General features: G+C 33.8%; 3 protein-coding genes across 6 annotated transcripts; 1 reads left to right on the forward strand and 2 right to left on the reverse strand.

Moving 5' to 3' along the window:
* Window positions 1–3,753: 3,753 nt before the first annotated feature.
* On the reverse strand, window positions 3,754–7,759 carry LOC107936122 (YTH domain-containing protein ECT4). Of its 2 annotated transcripts, none has more exons than XM_041086737.1 (7): window positions 7,638–7,759; window positions 6,594–6,744; window positions 6,437–6,510; window positions 5,883–6,335; window positions 5,239–5,784; window positions 4,904–5,116; window positions 3,754–4,822 (listed from the first exon to the last, which is right to left on the reverse strand). In XM_041086737.1, exons 2-7 carry the CDS (start codon window positions 6,679–6,681, stop codon window positions 4,232–4,234), a joined length of 1,965 nt encoding a protein of 654 aa, XP_040942671.1. In that variant the 5' UTR covers window positions 6,682–6,744; window positions 7,638–7,759; the 3' UTR covers window positions 3,754–4,231. The 2 variants fall into 2 exon arrangements, with proteins under 2 accessions (XP_040942671.1, XP_016724276.2); XM_016868787.2 differs by having other exon boundaries at window positions 7,605–7,759.
* A 2,515-nt stretch (window positions 7,760–10,274) lies between these two features.
* Window positions 10,275–13,953, reverse strand: LOC107936124 (probable receptor-like protein kinase At3g17420). 3 transcript variants are annotated; one of them, XM_016868789.2, is made up of 8 exons: window positions 13,650–13,953; window positions 11,969–12,626; window positions 11,779–11,883; window positions 11,518–11,640; window positions 11,260–11,430; window positions 10,997–11,126; window positions 10,685–10,897; window positions 10,275–10,512 (listed from the first exon to the last, which is right to left on the reverse strand). In XM_016868789.2, exons 2-8 carry the CDS (start codon window positions 12,592–12,594, stop codon window positions 10,447–10,449), a joined length of 1,434 nt encoding a protein of 477 aa, XP_016724278.1. In that variant the 5' UTR covers window positions 12,595–12,626; window positions 13,650–13,953; the 3' UTR covers window positions 10,275–10,446. The 3 variants fall into 3 exon arrangements, with proteins under 3 accessions (XP_016724278.1, XP_016724279.1, XP_040942672.1); XM_016868790.2 differs by having other exon boundaries at window positions 11,969–12,632; XM_041086738.1 differs by having other exon boundaries at window positions 11,941–12,632; window positions 13,650–13,951.
* Window positions 13,661–22,110, forward strand: LOC121214083 (uncharacterized). The gene is made up of 3 exons (XM_041087825.1): window positions 13,661–13,790; window positions 21,352–21,495; window positions 21,784–22,110. Exons 1-3 carry the CDS (start codon window positions 13,661–13,663, stop codon window positions 21,906–21,908), a joined length of 399 nt encoding a protein of 132 aa, XP_040943759.1. The 3' UTR covers window positions 21,909–22,110.
* Window positions 22,111–23,044: the final 934 nt, after the last annotated feature.

The following is a 23,044-nucleotide window of genomic DNA, read 5'->3' on the forward strand; positions in this document are numbered from 1 at the left end:
ATTCTACTAGATCCATATCTCTATGCATCTGCTTGATAAAATAGATCACCCTTTACTATCACATTGGACAAGCATACCTAGAATCAATATCCTAGAAGCTATTGAGAGGCTAATATGGATACAAGACCTTTAAATGCTGCAATACACAAAATGGTAGCTCACTTTGTTTGGACCTTGGATTTGCTTCTCCCACTGTTTCTGCTGTTGCTGTCTCCAATGCCCCAGACCAGACCAAACAGGCTTGAATTCAAGCAGATGTTCGAGGATGCCTATGAACGCCATCGTACTGCTTCCACGGAAGGTGTTTCTTTCATTCTTCGAGTATTTCCAGACTGCCCTTGAAAACTACAATTTTGATTCTGAACTTCGAACCAAGGTTTGATTTTTATTTGAACCCTTGATGTAGTATGTGAATTATGTTGAATTATTGATTTTGCATGTTCTGTAATAGCAAAAGGAAAATGGGATATGCTTTTTCAGGTAAAAGGAACAAGTTTTCTGTACAGATGCCATAGAGGCAATTTGTTGACAATACTGCAAAAGGTCCATTCAAATATGGGAAATATCCAGACAGCTTTATGCATTCTCACTCGATGCCTTTGACTAACCGGTTTGCATGTGGTCGTCGGCGAAAACAAGGGCGGAGTAGTGGCATCGGTGGAGGGTCTTCGGGGCTTTGTCTGTGGTCCCTGAACTGCATATGAACACTGTGTTTCAGATATTTCTACAGTTGTTCAGCCCGGTGGACACTCTGAAGGTGACTCGAGACTCGCTCATTGTATAGGTCAAATGATATATATGTCATGGTATTGAGCCACAACCACGAAAGAAGCAGAGTAAGTCTATCTACAAAGAAACTAGAGCCAATCCCAGGAGATATGATCTGGAATCGAACTCCAGAGATGGCTCAGACATTCAGGCAAAGAATCGCTCGAGCAGAAGCCATGGCTCGTGCAGGCGTGCTTAGATTCCGGCCAGAGTTACAGTTCTTAAGTTACTAAAAAATGCAGTTAGTTCATGTGCTATGTTGTGCGGTTACCTTGCCTTTGTGATTAATGTTGCAGAGTGGGTTAACCCCTAACCGTTGACGGTGAATCGGGTCCGGTTACATCAGACTTGCCACCAGAAGGCATGGTCCTCAGTGACTTTCATTAAGCAGAAGATTCATAGCCTAATTTTAATTTGCATTAGCTTGTACTTTGTGAAATTGGGTATACCATTCAATTGCTTTTATCACATGGGAATCCGTGGATCAAATTCTAAATATGTACACTTATTATGTGGATAACTTAAAAATTTTTATTAACGATTTTTTAACACGTCAAATTCAAACTGTCAATGAAATAATACATACGTGATTATTATTTTTTATACTCTTAACTTTAACATAATTACCGGTTATATAAAAAGTAAGTTTAAAATTTTATTAATAAAAATATTAATTTTTAAACAATAAAATAATGTTTTTTAGACAAATCAAGTTAGACTAAGCTAAAAACTCCACTTGAATTTTTTTTAAAAATGAAATTATAACTCGACCCGACTTATAAACAGGTGTAGGTATAATCAATAGAGGACGGTCCACAAATTTCCCAAAAAGTGGACTGTCTAATCTCAAACAACATTAGCTCCTCATTTTCATTGTCTGATTGTATTCAGGTTTTGTCACAAAACTCACATTTTGTGATTTTGTCTTAAAATTATAAATTTTAGGTAGAATATAATTAAATTATTTGATAAATTTTTATGAAAAAAAATCATTTTAAATTTTTAAACATTTTACTTTATTTTAAATAAAATAAAATTTTAAATCTAAAATTTTTTATAGGATAATATAATGTTTAATAGAAAATATTCTTCATTAAGTGATAAATAATTTTTAAAAAGGGTAATCACGTATGTATTATTTCATTGACAGTTTGAATCTGGCGTGTTAAGAAAATGTCAATAAAATTTTTCAAGTTGTCCACATAATAAGTGTACATATTTATAATTTGATCCACTCGATATCCGAATGTGATAAAAGCAATAGAATGGTGCCCAATTTCACAAAGTAAACAATGTCAAAAGCACAGATACTAATGCAAATTAAAATAAAGCTATGAATCTTCTGCTTAATGAAAGTCACCGAGGACCATACCTTCTGGTGGCAAGTCTGATGTAACCGGACCCGATTCACCGTCACCAGTTAGTAACTGCGACATTAGTCACAAAGGCAAGTTAATCACACAACATAGCACATGAACCAACTGCAGTTTTTAGTAACTTAAAAACTGTAACTCTGGCCGGAATCTAAGCACGCCTGCACGAGCGATTCTTTGCCTGAATGTCTGAGCCATCTCTAGAGTTCGATTCCAGATCATATCTCCAGGGATTGGCTCTAGTTTCTTTGTAGATAGACTTACTCTGCCTCTTTCGCGGTTGTGGCTCAATACCATGACATATATATCATTTGACCTATACCATGACCGAGTCTCGAGTCACCTTCAGAGTGTCCACCGGGCTGAACAACTGTAGCAATATATGAAACATGGTGCTCATATGCAGTTCAGGGATCACAGACAAAGCCCCAAAGACCTTCCACCGACACCACTACTACGCCCTTGTTTTCGCCGACGACCACATGCATACCGGTTAGTCAAAGGCATCGAGTGAATGCATAAAGCATAAACAAAAGATACAATATTTCGATTTTACAACATGGAACATCCACAGCTTCAAGCTGTCTGGATATTTCCCATATTTGAATGGACCTTTTGTCAGTGATGTCAACAAATGTGCCTCAATGGCATCTGTACAGAACTTGTTCCTTTTACCTGAAAAAGCATATCCCATTTTCCTATTGCTATTACAGAACATGCACAATCAATAATTCAACATAATTCACATACTACATCAAGGGTTCAAATAAAAATCAAACCTTGGATCGAAGTTCAGAATCAAAATTGTAGTTTTCAAGGGCAGCCTGGAAATACTTGAAGAATGAAAGAAATACCTTCCGTGGAAGCAGTACAATGGCCTCCATAGGCATCCCCGAACATCTGCTTGAATTCAAGCCTGTTTGGTCTGGTCTGGGGCATTGGAGACAGCAACAGCAGAAGCAGTGGGAGAAGCAAATCCAAGGTCCAAACAAAGTGAGCTACCATTTTGTGTATTGAAGCATTTAAAGGTCTTGCATCCATTTTAGCCTCTCAATAGTTTCTAGGATATTGATTCTAGGTATGCTTTTCCAATGTGATAGTAAACGATGATCTATTTTATCAAGCAGATGCATAGAGATATATAGATCTAGTAGAACAATCATTGATAAATTTTAGATTCAGAAATTTTTCCTAGAATATGGCATGAGATCCTGTAGTTTCCGATATCTGATAACCAAGTTGGATCCCTAAATGAAAACAGAACTCCTCCAACGTTTACTTTTCTTCATGTCCACCAGTATGATCCGAACTTGAAACATTGCTTAACAGCCACCAAACATTTTATTACTCATCCAGAAGGTTGAAGCTGCCATATATATGGTGCCTACCTTTATAAGCATGCTTACATAGGCTACTTGCAGCATGAAACTGAAGCATATGTATACATACATACATATATAATAGTAAAATAATGAAAATAACAAACAATCACAACATATATTGAAACACAAGTACTAATTAAGTAACAAATTTACCCTGTAAGAATATCACAATCACTATAACCCCTGTAAGAATCATCATCGTCCAAGAAAATAAAAGGAGGCTCCCAGAATCAACTAAGATCTTTGATTTCATTTTTTTTAAAAGAAAAAAAAGAGACATTATACAATTGATTCCAACAGGGAACACTGGAAATACAATATCTTGCAAAAAACCAAACAGATTTTTTTTCTTTCACGTTCAATATTGAAGTGCAAAAACAACAAAGATTACACTGTTTTCCCACTAAAGCAAATTGAAAAGCACCTCCCACTCCTCACAAAACAAAACTAAAAAAACAGTCTTGTCTGTCTGTCTGTCAGTATATTTATCCATGGATTTGGAATCCAGCTTGTAAGTCAAAGAGTGAGGAACGAGGGAGTGGGGTGAAAAACAGCAAAAGGCTGACCTGAACCAAGTATTTCGTCTAACCATCCTGTAACAATGAGTATGATGATACACTCAGTTTTACAACAGTCAAGAATGCACATAACTACCGGGTCGCAGAATGTTCCAGCAGAAAAAAAAAAAGCCCCCATTTAGTCATCAGCCTAACCACGATTACTACCCTTTTTAGCAGTACCTCCTTTGGGCTGTAGGGTCTTGGGATTATGAGGAAGAGTACCAAATGTTAGGTAACCAGATGATTCAGTAAATCCATTGACTTTCACGGGCATAGATCCTACTGTTACCGTCTCAACAGCATCAGCATCTACAGAGGGTTTAGACTCGTCCTGCTTTGGATTTTTAGTGAGCAAGCCAATCTTTAAAGTAGAAGCATCGTTGTTGGCTTCAACTGAGATTTGATCTATATTATCATTCATGTTTCTTGCATTAGTTATATCAGAACCAAAAGAAACCTGTTGACTAGAAGAAGGAACAGTTCTCTTCAGCATGTCAGGATCGCTTTGCTTGGTAGCTTTCTCATTGCCATTCAGATGTAGCTCAAACTTTAGCTTAGTGGCAGCATCCAATGTCGATGCTTGGACTGGGCTCTGAAAGCTTCTAATTAGTAGCCTGGCCTTCTCTTCTTGCATGATTCGCTGACGATTTTCATAGTACATGAAGTCATCAAGTAAAGAAGTCTTCATTGTATGATTTTTGAATACCTTCAGCATCTCCACACCTTGCTTGAACATTATCTGGAGTTGAGAAGACATTTTATAAGACAAAATAATATGCAGATTTTATCAAGATTATATATAATCCTGAAATAAACATACCTCTTGCGTATCCCTGCTATTAGTCACAGGCTTGTTTTCATTATTCTCTACTATGATGTGTCTAAAGTGGCTATTTGGAACATCTTTAATGATGTGCCACTTGACAGGGAAGCTTCCGCTCCACTTATCTTGCTGCCAAAAATCCATTGCCTTTTGGAAGTCAACTGAGCCAATCATCTCCGCAACACCGCAGAATTGTCCACTGGCATTAACCTGTGCATACAAAATACCACATTGCAGTGGTTAATGAATATCACAAATCACAGACCACTTCCATTTAATAAAAATCTTAGAAGTCTAAAGTCCCTTAATACTGAGACAGGTATAGAACTCACAGAAAAGAAAAGGAAGATTGAACAGCCCCTAGGTTTCCCTGCAGCTATTCTCTGTGCATCTTCAAAAGCACTATCCAGCTTCTTGTTGCCATGGGGTGTGGATGACCAAACATTGTATTTGATGCTCTTGTGCACATCATCCTCGCTATATGATTTTATTACAAAGAACTTCGCATCAACATAGTCAATTGGAAAATCATCCTTGTTATATTGGTCGGTATAGATAACGATGTTCCCTTCGACATCAGAATTTCCTGCTTTAGTTGTGTAGGCTTTAACCATGAATTGATTTTTCAATCTGTTTGTTCTGGGACCTCGATTCTGTTCTCCCAATGTATTTGGGTAACCATGCGCATCATTCAAAACCCTTCCAACAGAGATATTTGGTCGAAGCGTATCTAGTGCACCGCGTCCAGGAGCACTTGATCTGTAGTCAGAAAAGGTATTACCAGCAGGAAGATCCATTTTTAATTGATTACGGTGAGATGGAAGTTTCCCACCAGGAATGTTGCCAATTGACTGAATGGACCCAGAAGCAACTCTACCCTACAAAGATAATTACTAGATAAGAAACTTCAAACAAGATCAAAATTCAAGAAAGTCTAATTCAATAAGAGTTCAAATCAGAAACTATGCAAATGAACCTGTTGAGTGCGTGCTGCAGCTGGACTGGAACTATCAGGAAAATTCCCACGGTTTGCAGAATGTTTACTTTGTCCATCCGATACCCTAGTAAAGGAATCTGTCTGATTTGGAGCAGACTTTGAAGAGTTCCTAGAAAAGGCTGCAGATGCTGAAGCAAAGTTATGTTTAACTCCCCTTCCATCAGGTCTACTAGCTATTGATGCACGAGTATCAAGCAAAAATTCTGTAGAATTGTTTGGAATTCCATCTGGTTGAATGACAACGGGAACATAAGCAGTTGGTGTTACAGGGTTTGAATAAGGGGGAAAGGAGTAATATTGTTGTGCCCCTACGAATGGGCTATCACCCATCACAGCACTAGATATGTAAGGATTGTATGGGTTGTATGGAGACTGTGCATATCCATAGCTAGGTGTGTAATATACATAAGGCAAAGTTTCAGTTTGGGCACCCTGAAAAAGAGAATAAGGGGCATTAAGAAAATCTTAAAATGATAAATCATTAAGAAGCAATTTGCTATCAACTATAGAGTTAGAACGATAAATTTACACACCGTAAATTGGACATCTGCACCATCTGCACTAAAAATGTTCTGGTGTTCCTCCCATTCAACGGGTGATTCAAAACCTGTCCAAATGCAATCGACAGTATAAGCCAGAGATTCAAGAAGTATCATCTACGTACAATACGCTTTAAGGCATTTAAATTACCAGTAAAATAATATCCAATGCTGGTACCAGTAGGGTAGTACATTGATCCCTGATCAATGACAAACTCAGGGGCTCCTTCCTGGTACATAGCTTCTTCTGGTTAAAAAATAGTAGACTTTTTTACTATGTCGGTTCAGCAGAGAACTTGAATCTGAAATTCAATACACCAAGTGTCATTGATAATACACATCTACAGGAATAACAAGAATACATACAGAAGTCCAAGCAAACCACCAAACAAGATTTTTCAACTGCCATAAATACTGAGATAATATACCAGGTCTGTTTCTTAATTCGATGTTCGGAAACATAACACACAAAAAGTAGATTTCATTTTACTAGTCAAACAAGAGAAAGAAACAATGCACAACCCTATTGTTTATTGATGAATCTTAAGTGAAGGGCATGAACATGATATAATAATACAAAGGGGTTTTCTATAAACAAATCACATGGTCAAGAAAGAAGCTTTTCATTTTTGGTGGTCAAACCAACACCACCCTAGAAATCCCTGGGTTAAGAAGAAAACAAAAAAGAAGAGAAAAAGAAATGAAAACACAAGGAGAAAGAAAGCAGCAATTGTACACACACCTAAAGCATATTCCATAAAGCTACTAGATTTAGAACCAGAGATGGGAACAAAAGGGAACAAAAGGAAAAGAAGGCAAAACGCGTCAAAAATCAGCAACCTCAGAAATCCCCTCATTAAAATTCTGAAATTAGTTTAAGCAACTTCAAGAAACAAACTCTAGAAAACACTCAAAGAATCAAGATACACGCATCGAAAATAATCAAAAGCAAACTCAAAGAAATACCAAAAACACAACTTCAAGAACGAAAAAAAAACCTCAGATTTTTTTCAAGACTTCAGACTCTTACAGATACACAAATCAAATCAATATCAACTCAAATGAAAATACCCCCAAAAAAACCTATCTTCCAAATCAATCTTTAAACAGAAAATCTCAAGATTTTCAGGCCTTGAAACACAGCAAGAACATGGAAATTTACCGTAAAAAATCAAAGAATTAAGCCATGGTTGACCTGGAAAGTTGCTCCAGAGAAAATTCCCGCAAATTGTAGAGAGAAAAAGGGGGTTTTCTGCAACATTTTTTTCTTCGAAGAGTGCCCTAACCCTATAATATAAAAATAGGGAAAATTAAAAAATAAGGGAGGGTAAGGGTAAAAGGAGATTGTAAAAAAGGGCGGTTTTTTGCCGTGTGGGTTAAAATTGAAAAAAGGATAATATCAAATTTAATCCTTAAAATGTTGTAAATTATTTAATTTAATACATATGTGTTATAATGCTATTAGTTAATTCATAAATTTAATTAGATATTTTTTTTAGCACATATGGTATCAAATAGTTGCCACTAGACTTATTCACAGGTGAATTTGGATTAGTACGAATTCAGATTACAGGTTTATATGTTAAAAATTCTTTAAGAAATTGCAAAAAAATCAATTAAGCCCTTATATTAAATTCTCACTCAATTAAGCCCTTATCGTTAATAAAAAAATCAATTAACTCCCTTCGTTAACAGTTTTCATCATTAACCTTGTTAACCATTAAAAAATTAATGGATCAATCAGACGATAACATGTGACAACTTTTGGTTTAATCTAATATTTTCTTATAAAAATTATTAAAAATCATACAAATCATAAAAAAATGTATTATTAAAATTGATATAACTTATAATAATTAATAATTATAAAAATATAAAAAATTTATAAAAATAATAAAAACATATTTAAAATTTTATAGAAACGTATAAAAATTCTTTAAAACCGATAAAAATATTAATAATATTAAAATTGATATAAACTTATAAAAAAATTCATAAATGTTTTTTACTGGATTGAATCAACCAGTTAGACCAATCAGATAAGGGTATTAGTCTAAAGAAAATCATTAGATTGGTTGACCTGGAAGCCGAGCAGTTGAACTAATTTTTTTAATATTTTATTAAATTAAACTAGATTGATATATCAAACTGACAAACCGATGACCTAATTGATTTGACCATTGGTTTGGTTCTGAAAACATTGGTCAAAGTATTTTATATTGACATATGTTAATTGTTGGATAATGAAGATTTATAAAATTAATGAAAACAAAATCAAATTTAAGTATTTTTTGTATAATTAAACTAGTGGTCAAGTCGATCAAGCCATCAGTTTGCCAGTTGATTGGTCAGTCTAGTTTAATTAAATAAAACATTATAAAAAATCAGTTCAACTGCCCAGCTCCTAGGTCAATCAATCTAATGGCTTTCTCCAAACTGGTACCTTTGTCGATTCCGGTCTAACCGATCAGACCGATTGATTCAGTCAAATTCAAGTTTTTATGATTTTTTTTATAAGTTTATATAATTTTAATGTTTTTATTAATTTTTAATAATTTTATGATTTTTTATAAGTTTATAAGAATGTTATACGTTTTTATAAAATTTTAGATATTTTTTATTAATTCTATAATTTTTTTTATAATTTATTATTTTTTTATAATATTTATAAGTTTATATTAATTGAATTTTTTTCCATTTCCTTAAGGTTTTTTTGACATATTAATCTAAACTAAATAAAATTGATATATTATTTTACAAATTTAACTATAAATATTCGTGAATATTAAAATAAATTTTATATTTTTAATATTTTATATTTTATATTTTATATTTTATAATTTAAAACAAGTTATTTGTGCGTTGAGACCGAGTTTGATATTAGAAAATCTTTTTAGATCAAATAGTAGTTCAATGTGATCTACTTCTAGTTCAATGTGATCCACTTTTAGATTGAGTAGTAGTTGGCTCAAAAATCGGTATGAACCGGTTGAACTAGGCTAAAAAACTTATTGAACCATTTTTTTATCTATTTTTATTTTTTAAAAGTTTTTTAATGATTAACCGAATCATCAATAGTCAAACAAATTAGACCAAATAATCAACTCAACAGGAAGTGTGGTGTTTTCGTGGTGATATTAATAGAAAGCAATGGAAATAAGAGCATAAACCGATGCTCGCAAACCTACTCAAGCTAGATTCGAAAAAAATTCAGATTTATTTAGATAATTACTAAATTATACTCGAGTTATTAATTTAGATGAATTCGAACATCATAATACTTAATTAAAACAACTTATGAATCTAATCAAAATCTTCATTTTAATATATTATATTATTACATTACATTTTACTCTTAATACATAAAATGAGTTTAAGTTCAAATGAACTTAATCTAACTCGAGCATCGATAACTAGCTTAATCAAGCTTAAACTTAAGTTGCCTGATTAAATCTCGAGCCAAACTCAAACATAAAAATTGACATTTGATCAAATTTAAGCCGAATATCGAGCCTTGAATTTCTGAGTCAAGCTGGAGCTTGCTCCCAAAGAAAGTTATAGCCGAAAGTTTTCACAATGTAACACCAATTCTTTTTTCTCAAGAGTGTTCTACGGTAGGTGACCGAATGTTTTCCTCGCAAAAATGGTTCAAACTTCTTCAGCCTCCTTCGAGCACTACTCGTCGGCTAACATTGCTTACACCTATGCTCTATCAGCCTCCTTAGAGCACTACTCGTCGCCTAACATTGCTTAGACACCTATGCTCTATCAGGAATTGGTCGGAGTAACAAAATATTCATCAAAGTGAACTAAGGACAAAAACCAAACCGAATTAACAAAAATATAGATTACCACACAATCAATACAGAACTGTACAGAAAATCTACGGCAACGGTGTCTCGTGATGATGTTATTTCCGGACACAAACAAATGTTACCTACAATCTGCAAATCAATTCCGAAAAAATATTCCTCCATCTCTCAACTACAGGCCATTCCAAGGTATCAAGCTACAGTTGAATCCGGATCAGCATCTGATTTAACAACCAGATTCTTTTGGCGTCTTCTATCCTGAAATTTAACTTGGGATTGTCAAGCTACAGTTGCACCCAAAACCGGAAATTCTCCTACTGGACGATTTATCTAAAAGCAACAAATTACCATTTTCTACCCAGTTTTTATTAATAAAAGATGAGTTGATTGTGATTAACGGGTTATCGTATGTAAAGTATCAGAATCGAACCTCTCGAGGAACCGGATACTCCTCTGATTCGAGCATGCGAGCAACCTGGCTCATTTTTGGTCTTTTATCAGCATCGGTATCAACACATCTCAACGCAGCCAACAAAGCTCGTTTGAGAGCACTAGTTTGCGGTCTAGTCTCAATGTTAGGGTCTACTACGTCCTCGAAGCGTCTGAGTTGAACCATCATCTTTAGCCACTCAACCATATTTACCTGATAAATAACCGTACAACGGATATAATGATTGAAACATCTCATAAATGTAAAAGCCTTTATAAAATATATGTCGATGAAGAAATGCTGTTCCTGTACCTCTGGCTGAGGGCGACCGTAATCTACCGGGTACCTTCCGGTAATTGCTTCTAAGAGCACAACACCAAAGCTATAAACATCACTCTTCTCGTTTAGGAGACCAGAGTTGGCATATTCTGGGGCAACATAACTGGGAAAAAAGAGACTGCATTAGCCGATGATTCTTTGCTTCTTAACGATACAACTAAAAAGGGGAATGAATGAACTAGTGAACGTTGAAAAAGTCAAGGCAGATGATTGCAAAGGAATGCCATTGTTCTTACCCGAAGGTACCCATAACTCTAGTTGCAATATGACTTTTCCCATCGCCTAGCAATTTGGCCAGACCAAAATCGGATATCTTAGCATCAAAGTTCTCATCAATCAATATATTACTTGATTTTATGTCTCTATGTACAACTTTCGGTTCAATAGCCTCATGCAAATAAGCCAACCTGCAACATTTAGTTTTCGAGTGGCAAATGAGATTTAAAGCAAATGTAAGCATTAACCAACTGAGATTTAGTTAAAGGCAGACTTACGCCTTGGCAGTACCGAGAAGAATCTTTATACGAGCATCCCAAGTAAGATATCCCTTGTGACACATATCACCTTGGAGCCATTGCTCCAAATTTCCATTATTGACGTATTCATAGACCAACATCCTGGATTTCGTAGCATAAAATTTACAAAAAAATCATTAAAGAATTATTTCCTTAGTATGCAACAAGGATTATTATGAAGACATGGGCAGCCCCCTAAACTATGAAAATCTTAAGGGAGTACATAAAACAACATGGTACCTTTGAGTTCCCTCGATGCAGTACCCAAGAAGTCGAACTAAGTTCTTATGCCGCACGTGACCTATGGCTTCAACTTCCACCCTGAAATCCTTGTCAGCTTGTCCCCTAAAAATAACATAGAATCAGTATTGGATAACCTGACAAGTTACAGATTAATTTTACCATAGAAAAAAGCTTCGCTGCAACATACGGATTGTTAAGGAGCTTTTTGACGGCAACCGGGGTTCCATTAATCAGATTGCCTCTATAAACAACTCCATACCCACCATCACCGATAATATTATCCTTTGAAAACTGGTTAGTGGCAAGTTGTAGGTCTCTTAGAGTGAACCAATGACCCCACCCAAGGTGCGAAAATTCGGGCAGGCCGAACAAAGGTGAAGGATCAGTCAAAGGATGTGAAGTAGGTCTGTACGTGGAAACCGCACCCGTGCCTTCCCGTTCTCCTAGTTGAGGCCCTTTAACATCTTTCTCTAAATGATTAAAAGAATTCGATTGGCCACGATTATCTTCATTATCTACATTAAATCGAATTTTTTCCGAACCTCTGTCACTAAGTTTATCATTAAGTGCATCCAGGCCACCGTTGTTTGCTGAAAATTGATCGACACTTATCTCTTTAATTACCTCTAAAATATAAGATTCTTGCCTTATAGGAAGCATGTCATTAGCCCTTCGGGATTTGTTTCGAAAACTAAGCCATAAAGATACGCCGAGGATAACTAAAAAAATCACTGCCAAGCAAATAACAATAAGCACCCACAACTGCAGACCAATGTATGTCCTCGACAAGGTTCTGTTCAGATCAGATGCCATTCTAACACCGAGAGACCTTAAAACAACACAATCTGCATCTAACAACGAAAAACATCAAAATATTGCATTTATTCATCGTATTAATCAGTTTATGAAAGAAAAACAACCAAGTTTTAGGGTAAAAAAACAAACTAAACCCAATAAAGTAATCATATGCCAATATTGCAAACTGTTTAGGGTTAAAAGATCCCAGAATTGTCCCTGGTCACTAGCTCAGGTGGTAGAATTCTCCACCATGAATGACCTATATGCCATAAGACATGGGGTCGAGTCCAACCCTACACAAACTCCTCAGTTTCCATGGTTTCGCCTGTTCAGGCATTCGAAGATACTCTCATTCTATGAACCCACAAGGGCTTTCGGTGGAGTCGGGAGACAAAAACCTGTGAACAGTTCCCGACTTGTATGATATACTCTTCCTATGAACCCTCAACAATATTGCTCATTGTTTCGAGTTAAAAACCCTCAACAAGACCGGTACTGTCCCCTCGCTAGCTCAAGCAGTAGAATCCTCCACCATGAATGACCTATATGTCATAAGTCATGGGGTCGAGTCCAATCCTACACCAACTCTTCAGTACCCTACACAAACTCTTCATGGTTTTGCTTGTTCGGGCATTCTGAGATACTCTCATTCTATGAACCCACAAGGGCTCTCGATGAAGTCGTGAGACAAAAACCCTAGTACAAAACCTATATTGTCTGATATAGTCCTCTTCCTATGAACACGTAGTGCTCTCAGTAGACACATTAAACAAGCTTAATAAGAAAATCAGACCTTGAACCAGAATCAAGTTTTCCCCAAAACAAAAGAACCCAATGATCATACAGCCATGGATAAACAAAAAAGAAAAGCAAAGAAACCCTTAACTTTTTTCTTTTCAAATGATAAACTAATATCAAAATCAAATTTCCAACATAAACTCTTTACATTTAACAAATCATCACACATACAGAACCAGATACCGAATTCCAGGCATCATTCAACAGAATCAATCAATATTAAATGCCACTAAACCCAATTCAAAAAAGGAGCGAAATCTAACACAACAAACCTCGTTGAGCAATGGGTTTGTGGCAAAGTTCACGAATCTGGGTGTTCTACAAAGAAGAAAGGCTTAAACCCCATGGGAAGTACATTAAAAAGGCTAGAAAAAAACAGGGCGCTGCTGTATTTTCAGAAATGGGTTTTGGGGGTATTGAATGATAAAAAGGAATATCCGAATATAAGGGGAGTTTGTTTAGAGGTAGGTGATGAAGAAAGACATTATGAAACTGGAATTGAAGCTGCTTAAAAACAACAATCAGAATAGGTAGCTTTTTCTCTCTTTTGCTGTTTCTTTCTTCAATTGTATCTATACATATATATAGAAATATTTCTATGTCTTTGTTGGTCTTGAAAGCGACATAGTATCTGAAATTTAACACAGAATAGTTATATAAATTAACAATTAAAAAAAAACTGTAGTTTTTTATCAGTCAAATAAAAACTTGAACTTTTGAAATAAAGAAGAAGAACAAAGAGTAAGATATTTTAGTAATTAATTTTAGGTTAAAATATGCATTAAGCCCTTATACTTTTTGAAAATGTAAAATTTAGATCCTATATTTTTATTTTCAAGAATTTAGTCATCTACTTTTTAGTTTTTCAAAATTTAAGTCCAATTATTGACACAATTTTTTTTGATAAATTTAGGTTTATTACAAGTCATTTTTTTAATTACATGACTATTAAGTGAGTTTTTATTTTAAAATATCACATCAATAAATTTAATAAAAACATTTTAATAGTGTTAATAGCTAGACCTGAATTTTATAAATTAAAAAATAAAAGGACTAAATTCTTATAAATAAAAGCACTAAGATTAAATTCCAAATTTTCAAAAAAATATATATAACCTTTGAAGGGATGAGAATTATCTAAGTATTTGATAAGAATTCTTATCACTCTTTTAAATAAGTGTTCACAGTTCAGTAATTAATTTCAAAAAGTTATGAAATGATCATTAAATTATTTAAAAATTTTTATTTAAATCACTGGGCTGTTAAAATCGTTATTGTATGACTTTCTTTGTTCGCATCGTCTATAGCAATCGAAAGTTTTCATTTCCCTCCTTTTCTATAATTCAATTTTTTTCACGAAACTGCGAACCAAAGTTTAAACAACTTTTGTCTTTGATCTTTGACACTGACCGTCAAATTGACTTGGATCTAAAATATATTCTACTCATTGATAGGTACTAATCCATCGTATAGATGTTAACTTGACTTTTAAAAAACCAACTTAATAATCAAATTATTTAAATAATCAAATTACTTAAATAAACACTCTCAAATAATTCAATAATTTAAATAAAATTTTAGAATAATTCTGTGAACATGTCTTTACTTTTTTTTTAATTAATAACTAAAATGAAAATTTATTAATGTGCTGCCCACAAGAAAGATGTTGAAACAAGACAAGAAATCGAAAATACATGATTAATGAGCTGTCTACCTCTTAACAAACAACAAATTTTTGTGTTCAAAATCATAAATACATAGTCTAATGTCAATGAATTTTATGAGTTTATTTTTGGTGAAAAAATTCAACATTTTACCTACTTACCTAGCTTTACTTTATTAAATGTGACGAATACTCCTGTCAGGCTCGAAGGTTGATGCGAAATTTAGAAAGATTTTTCTAGAAATATTAGATTCAAAAAGTAGATTTAAACAAAAAAATTAGATCTGTTTAAAATATAGGTCGAGCTCGGGTTTAAATATTCAAGGCCCAAGCTTAGCCCAACTCGTTTTTAAGTTTATAATACTTTATATTATGTTATCTTTATATATTATGTAATTTATAACACTGCTATAATGTAAACTTATATTAAATATTAAAATAAAAATAATATAAAAATTTTAAAATAATATAAGTGGGTCTAAAATAGGCTTTGGTTAATCTTTTACAAATATGGGCAAGTTTGGGATAAAATTTTAAGTTCATATTTCGGGTCAGGCCAGAATCTATTAAACATAAAGCATATTAATATCATGCTTAGACCCGACCTGTCCCAGCCCATGAACATCTCTAACTACGACACGATTCACACGAGATTATCGAAAGTGGTAAAAAACAATGAACCATATTCGAAAAAAAATTCTAAATTATATTCGATCGACACTCACTCCACCAATATCTACATAAAATAAACCCAATATTCTTTTATTAAAACTCCAATCAAATAAGTAAATAATAAATTTTAAATGCGTGCAAATTTGTGGAATGAAAAAATCAAAATTGAGGAAAATAATAAAATCACAATATTTTGTGTCGGTGCGGTTTTACCATAAATAATTTAAATCACGTGTTTTTTTTTTACTTAAAAAAATAGAAATCAAACTTCAGACGTTGTTGTTTTTTTATTTTTATTTTTATTTTTATTTTTTAAAGTTATAATATTAATGGATTCATGCCCCCAAGATTTGTACCACATATATGCGATGGGACCCAAATTTGGCATTAGGTCAAATACACAAGACCAGATCAGAAATGGTACTCTACTATTATAGTCACCTAATGATATCCACCCATATTTATTTGATATTAAATTTAAAAGTACAAAATTATATTTTTTATCGGTACATAAATTATAAATTTATATATAAAAAGCTGATTGAGTCTTGGTTCGATTGATACGAGTATTGTTGTTAATATAAGAGGACATGAGTTTGAGTGTACTGAAACGCATTGTCTTCTTATTTATGAGTTGGAGAGAGACTATGAATAATTCTAGATATTATATTAAAAAAAATTTTCAAGCCATGTTATCCGAGACATCCTAATAGCCAAGGGAAAATACAAGGGGCAAACAGGGCCCCTACTTCCCAAAAAACAAAAATTTACAATTTTAGCCTCTTATAAATTATCAAAGTGGTGGTAATGGAAGTAATAGCAGACGGACCTCTCAACAGAAGGTAACGGAGGCACCCCTACTCCGTGAGTCATTCAAGGCTAACATGGGGACAATATCTTCTATCAAGGAGTCCATCAACTCCTAAGTGAACGATGACTTCTCTCGAAGGAGAATCTAACCTCCCCTCAACATAAATATTAACTCTATTAAAATTTAAAATATAATCCATCTAATAATAAAACAACTTACCAAATTCTTTTACCTTATAAAAACTCATCAAATGCAAACTCATAAATAGAATACTATCACACTTCATTGCACTCGAATCTACATCCTATACAATCGAGTTAAAACTCGATTTTTTTTCAAATTCATCCCACTAGAAAGGAAGTTGAAATGCTGCAATCTCCAAACATGTATGATATGCATATTATATTTAAATAATATTCTTATTTTTGGTGTTCTTTTCTTGTGGAATACTTCCTTTTGATTTTTCTTTAAGGAATATTTCCTTTATTTCATATAATATAAATATAAATATACATAATTTCAGATTAGTTAGCCGCCAATTCCTAACAAATTGCATGATGAAGGTCCCCATTCCCACTAACATTAAGCTAATTTAATATGATGATAAATCAATAAGCTGATTTGGAAGTTGAATGTCGACAACAAAAGCACTTCCAATGTCTCCATTTGATCACATTTTGGGGTTCTTTTAATGTTAAATAGAGAGATGCTTGGATTCTTTTAATGAATCATGAGATGGGTAATCAGTATTTTTTTTTTTTGACAGAGCATATTTATTACTGTATTAATGCAAAATTATATAATTTTTAAAGGGTTAAATTATAAACTTTCTGTTTTTAAAGGGATCAAATATAAATTTAAAATTTTAAGAGGGATCAAAATGAAATTTCGCTATTAGATTGACATAATTTTTTGGTTTTTTTAAAGGGATTAAGGAAGTAAATTTTCATTTCGGGCCTACCCCTTAATGTCGTCCTTTGATAATATTAAATTTGTCCAGGCGTTAGGCGATCCATTTGATTCGGCAGGGTCGGCAAATGTTGGATGAAGCTTGAGAAAAGATTTTTAACTCCAATTGGCTCGATCCAGCAAAAATTAATATTAAATAATTTCAAATATATATTTAAATTTAATTATAAAATATATTAATAGTATTATATTATATGGGTATTGTTGCAGAGGATGTGGGTTCGAATGCGTTAAAACGTATTATCTTCTTATTTATGGATTGCAGAAGAACTATAAATAATTCTAGGTATTATAATTGTTTAAAAGAAATTATGTTATATGTTTTTAATACCTACTGAGCTCGGCCATTGACTTTATTATTTTTAAGTAACCAAAAACTCTCGAATCAAATTTAAATTTCTTTTCAAATCGAATTATGATCTGATTCCACCAACACATTTAAATAAATATAAAAAAGAGAATCACACTTCACCGAATTAAAGGCTGAAATATTGAATCTAAACTACAAAAATATGAAGATAGCATTCCCCGCATTAATATTTTCATCATTTTAATTTTTTAAATATGTTTGATAACTCATGATGAAATTTATTAGATAGAATTTTTCTGTAAAAAAGTACGAGAAACGATAAATATATAGGAACCTACTATCACTTAATAATTAATAAATAAATGTTGAAATTTTTCAATGGTTTATCAAACGCACCTTAATGTCCAAAAATTAAGTATTAAATTTAAGTTATAAAATATGTTTGGTATATTTCTTAAAATTGAATACGGAATATGATTAGACTTGATAAATGTAACTTTTAAAATTTGAAAGGTAAAATATTTAAACTTAAAGTAAATAAAATTGTTAGAATTGAGTGACCTGAATCCTTATTTAAATAAAATACAATGATAAAATACAATAAAAGCAAAATCCATATAGAACTACACATCTTTTATTTTATTATATAATAAAGTTTTTAAACCTTATCAAACTTAATTTATTTGATATTGATTAGAATAAGGTGTTTCAATATTACTTCACTCCTATTAGAATATGGTTTTATAAGCCTATAAATAGGCATAGTCTACTCCTCTTGTATTCATTCAAATTCGGCATAGTGAATTTTCTTCTCCTCTGCCAATGTTTTTTTTCCTCGAAAGGGTTTCCACGTAAAAACCTGTGGGTTCTTTATTTTTTCTTTCTCTTTTCTTTGCGATATATTGTCATTACCGACATTCTATTTTTAAAAACTGGTATTGGAGCTTCCAAGTTGTTCATCTAGATCACGGTAATGACATCTTTGAAGTATGAAATTTCGCTGTTGGATCGCAACACCAGATTCGCATTGTGGCAAATAAATATGTGGACAGTTCTTGCACAAATGAACTTAGAGGAAGACCTGCTGGGGCAGATAAGATGCTTTCGACATTGACGGAGGAAGAGAAGAAGTGCAAGGATTGAAAGGCGTTAACACAGTTACATCTGCATTTGTCTAACGAAATTTTGTAGGATGTGATGAAGGAGAAGACCGTCGCTGGATTGTGGAAGAGGCTGGAACAAATATGTATGTCGAAAACTCTAACCAGCAAGCTGCATATGAAGCAGCGTCCTTATGCTCATCGTTTGGAGGAAGGTGCGTCTGTGCACGAACACTTAACAGTGTTTAAAGAAATTTTATCAAACTTAGAGGCCATAGAGGTTAGTATGATAAAGAAGATCTAGGGTTGATTCTACTTTGTTCGTTGCAACCGTCTTATTCAACATTTAGAGACACAATTTTATATAGCCGCGAGTCTCTCACAGTTGATGAGGTTTATGATTCTTTAACCTCGTATGATAAGATGAAACATCTTGTGGTTAAAACCGACTCTCAGGGGGAATGTCTCATTGTTCGTGGGAGACAAGATTTGAATGCTGATGATGATTGTTGACACCATTTTTTTGGATAAAACGGGGTCGACTTGGGTTTTGAAAAAAATGAAACAGGAGTCGCCACCAATCTTTTTTTTTTATAAGGTGTGATTGGATCACCTCGAAAAGCGGTTGTTTTTAATAAACGGTTTGAAAAACAACAAGTTTGGTCCGCGAAATTCAGAAAACGGGTTCGGGAGTCGGTTACGCACGAGGAAGGATTAGCACCCTCGATACGCCCAAAATTGGTACCTTAGTTGATTACTTAATGTCTTAATGTTGAAAATTGAAAAACTTAGAAGAATTTAAAAAATACGATCCTTGTATTAAAACGTTGAAAATTTTTAGGAAAATGGGCATATTTCACATTATTCGAGAAAGAAGATCATATCCAGTAAGTTAGAATACAATGTCTCAAATTCCCAATACGTGAATGAATGCCAGAATTTTACTTATTTAAAAGATATTTTATTATCTCGGGTTTAGGAAAGGGATCATACCCAGTAAGTTAGGACACGATCTTTTCTTAATTCCCCAGATCGTTTCAAAACTTGAGTTTGAAAAGATTAGTGTATTTAGATTTATTGTGGAAATCGAAACCCAGTAAGTTAGGGTACGATCCTCTCGAATCTAAACACAAAATATCATTTTTTAAAACAAATTTTATTATCGAGTGAAATAAAAACATGAAGTCGTAGTAAAAATGTGAAAGCAAATTACATTGTTATACATGACAAAATCATAATGAATACAAAAGTGTAAAAATGATACGAGTAATAGCAACAATATAAAATAAATAAAAGTCAAACCTACAATCATATAAAATAACAATGTATATAAACAAATAAATTAAACATTCGTTCAAAATAATAATGAAAATGAAATAAATAAATAGTGAATACAATTAAAATGTAAGGGGATATATATATATGTATAGACGAAAAAAATAAAATATGTGTGTATTCATAAATTACAAAATATATATAAAGTATATTTTAAAAGATAAAGAAGAAAAAATATGCATATATATATAAATATGTACGTATATATATAGGTGTATAAAATTATGGAATATGAAATTAATGAAATGCATATATAAAGTAGGCGCATGAAAATATGTATGTACAAATTAAAGTTTAAAAATAATGAAAATATACATATGTATACAAATAAATGCGTTAATTTATATATATGTTTAAAATATATTGAAAATACGTATGTATATGTCTATGCAAATTAAGATATACAAAAAGATATAAATACATACATATAAATATATATACTTATAAAAATAAAAATATGTATATGTATATAGATATATATAAAAAAGAAATATGAGTATACGTATATATATTAAACAAATTATATGTAAAATATGTACATGTATATGTACAAGCATTTATATGATAATAATAAGACATATATGTATTTAAAAATACATAAGTAAATATGAATAGAGATATAAAAGTAACAACAATAATACCAATACTAATAATAGTAAAAATGATAATAATAATAATAATAATAATAATAATAATAATAATAATAGCAAAAGTACTAAAAAGAGGACTAAATCGAAGTAAAATAAAAAGTACTGGGCAGATTCGAAATAAAAAAGGACTAAAAAGACTAAATTGTAACACGCACGGAAAGAAGAGGGACCAAAATGGAAAATAGACCAAAATCTCAAAACGCGGCACTTCAGGGGACTAAAATGAAACAGAAATAAAAATTTGTGGTCAAATTAAAAACAAAGAAATAGCGAAATAGGACCAAATTGAAACACGCCACAGGTCAGAGGGACTGCGCGCGTAAATAGCCCAAAAATTAAAAACACGCGGATCCTTCGGGTCGGGTCGCGGGTCGACGCGCGGACCCCCCTTTGCCGAAACGGCGCCGTTTCAGGGGGTATAAATACCCCCTTTTGCGAAAAAAACATCATTTTGTACTGCTGAGGGAAGAAAAAGAGGAGAGAGAGGGAGGGGAGACCTCTGGGGGTAGTCCAGAGTCCGGCGAGCTTCAGTCGCCGTCCGTCGTGCCGTCCGTCGTGCCGGCGTTGCTCCGGCCACCGTACACGGTGGCCGGAAGTCCAAAAGGCAGGTAAATTTCCCCTTTTTTCGCCGAATCGCCTCCCCTCGGTGAGTTTCCCTCTCCTTTTTTATTATTATTATTTATTATATGTATACAAATAGATGAACAAAAAAGTAAAAGTAAAATAAAATGGTAAAATATGAAAACGAAAAGGGGTGGAAATCACCTTAAAACTTAGTTTGTATTGTATTTCTTTTTCTTTAATCTCTGTTTTGTCACAAAAAGTACCCCCCGTTTACATGCTTGTTTCGGCTTTTATAGCCTTATTTTTGCTCTCTGTTCTTTGTTGTTTTGCAGGTTTTGCAGAGCAAGTGGGCATGGGCGGTGGTGGCAGGTGCTTGGGCGGTGGCAGCAGAAGACATGACAGGGGCGGTGGCTGCGGCGCAAGTGGGGCACTAGGGTTTCAGCGACTGAAACCCTAGTCTGAATCCTTGTTGGGTCTGGGGTCTTTGGGCTTCAATTGGGCCCCGGGTAAATGGGTTTGCTTTGGGTAGGTTAGGTTTGGGCTTCGGGTTAAAATAGGCCTGTAACAGCTGCCCCTCTTTGCTCGTTGTCGTGTAACGATAACAGAGCAAAGACTAAGAAAGGCCCATTTTGCCTGGTCTTGCCAAATCTTGACTTCTTCTGGAGCTTCTCTTCCTTAGGTAGCCTCATTCTAGTCCATTGCGTCTTGTTGCTTCGATCTTCTTCGCAGCAACTTTCATGGTTTTAGTCTGCTCCACTGCAACTTCAGAGAGATAGGATTAGTTTCTTTTGTCTGCTCCGCTATTGCTTAGAGAGATGAGACTTGATGTGATCTGCTCTACTACTACTTAGGGAGATAAGATCGGTTTCTTTCGTCTGCTTCACTACTGCTTAGGGAGATAAGACTTGATGTGATCCACTCTGCTGTAACCTCAGAGAGATAAGATCCTTTATTTTAATCCGCTCCACTGTAACTTCAGGGAGATAGGATAGTGTCTTCGATCTGCTCCACTGTAATCTCAGGGAGATAAGATCTCTGGCTTCAATCTGCTCCACTGTAACCTCAGGGAGATAAGATCCGAAATTCTTTGGTCTATTCCACTGTAATCTCAGGGAGATAAGACCTGATGTGATCTTCTCTACTGTAACTTCAGGGAGATAAGATCCTTTAATTTAATCTGCTCCACTGTAACTTCAGGGAGATAGGATAGTGTCTTCGATCTGCTCCGCTGTAATCTCAGGGAGATAAGATCTCTGGCTTCAATCTGCTCCACTGTAACCTCAGGGAGATAAGATCCGAAATTCTTTGGTCTATTCCACTGTAATCTCAGGGAGATAAGACCTGATGTGATCTTCTCTACTGTAACTTCAGGGAGATAAGATCCTTTAATCCGCTCCATTGTAATCTCAAGGAGATAGGATTACTATCTTTGATCTGCTCCGCTGTAATCTCAGGGAGATAAGATCTGAAATTCTTTGGTCTGTTCCACTGTAATCTCAGGGAGATAAGACTTGTATAATAAACCTAACTATGCCTAATGATTAGGATGACATGATCAAAATGAAACAAATGCTCCTAACTAGACATATGTGA

This window comes from Gossypium hirsutum, chromosome D01, assembly GCF_007990345.1.
Source record: "Gossypium hirsutum isolate 1008001.06 chromosome D01, Gossypium_hirsutum_v2.1, whole genome shotgun sequence".
NCBI lineage: Eukaryota > Viridiplantae > Streptophyta > Magnoliopsida > Malvales > Malvaceae > Gossypium > Gossypium hirsutum.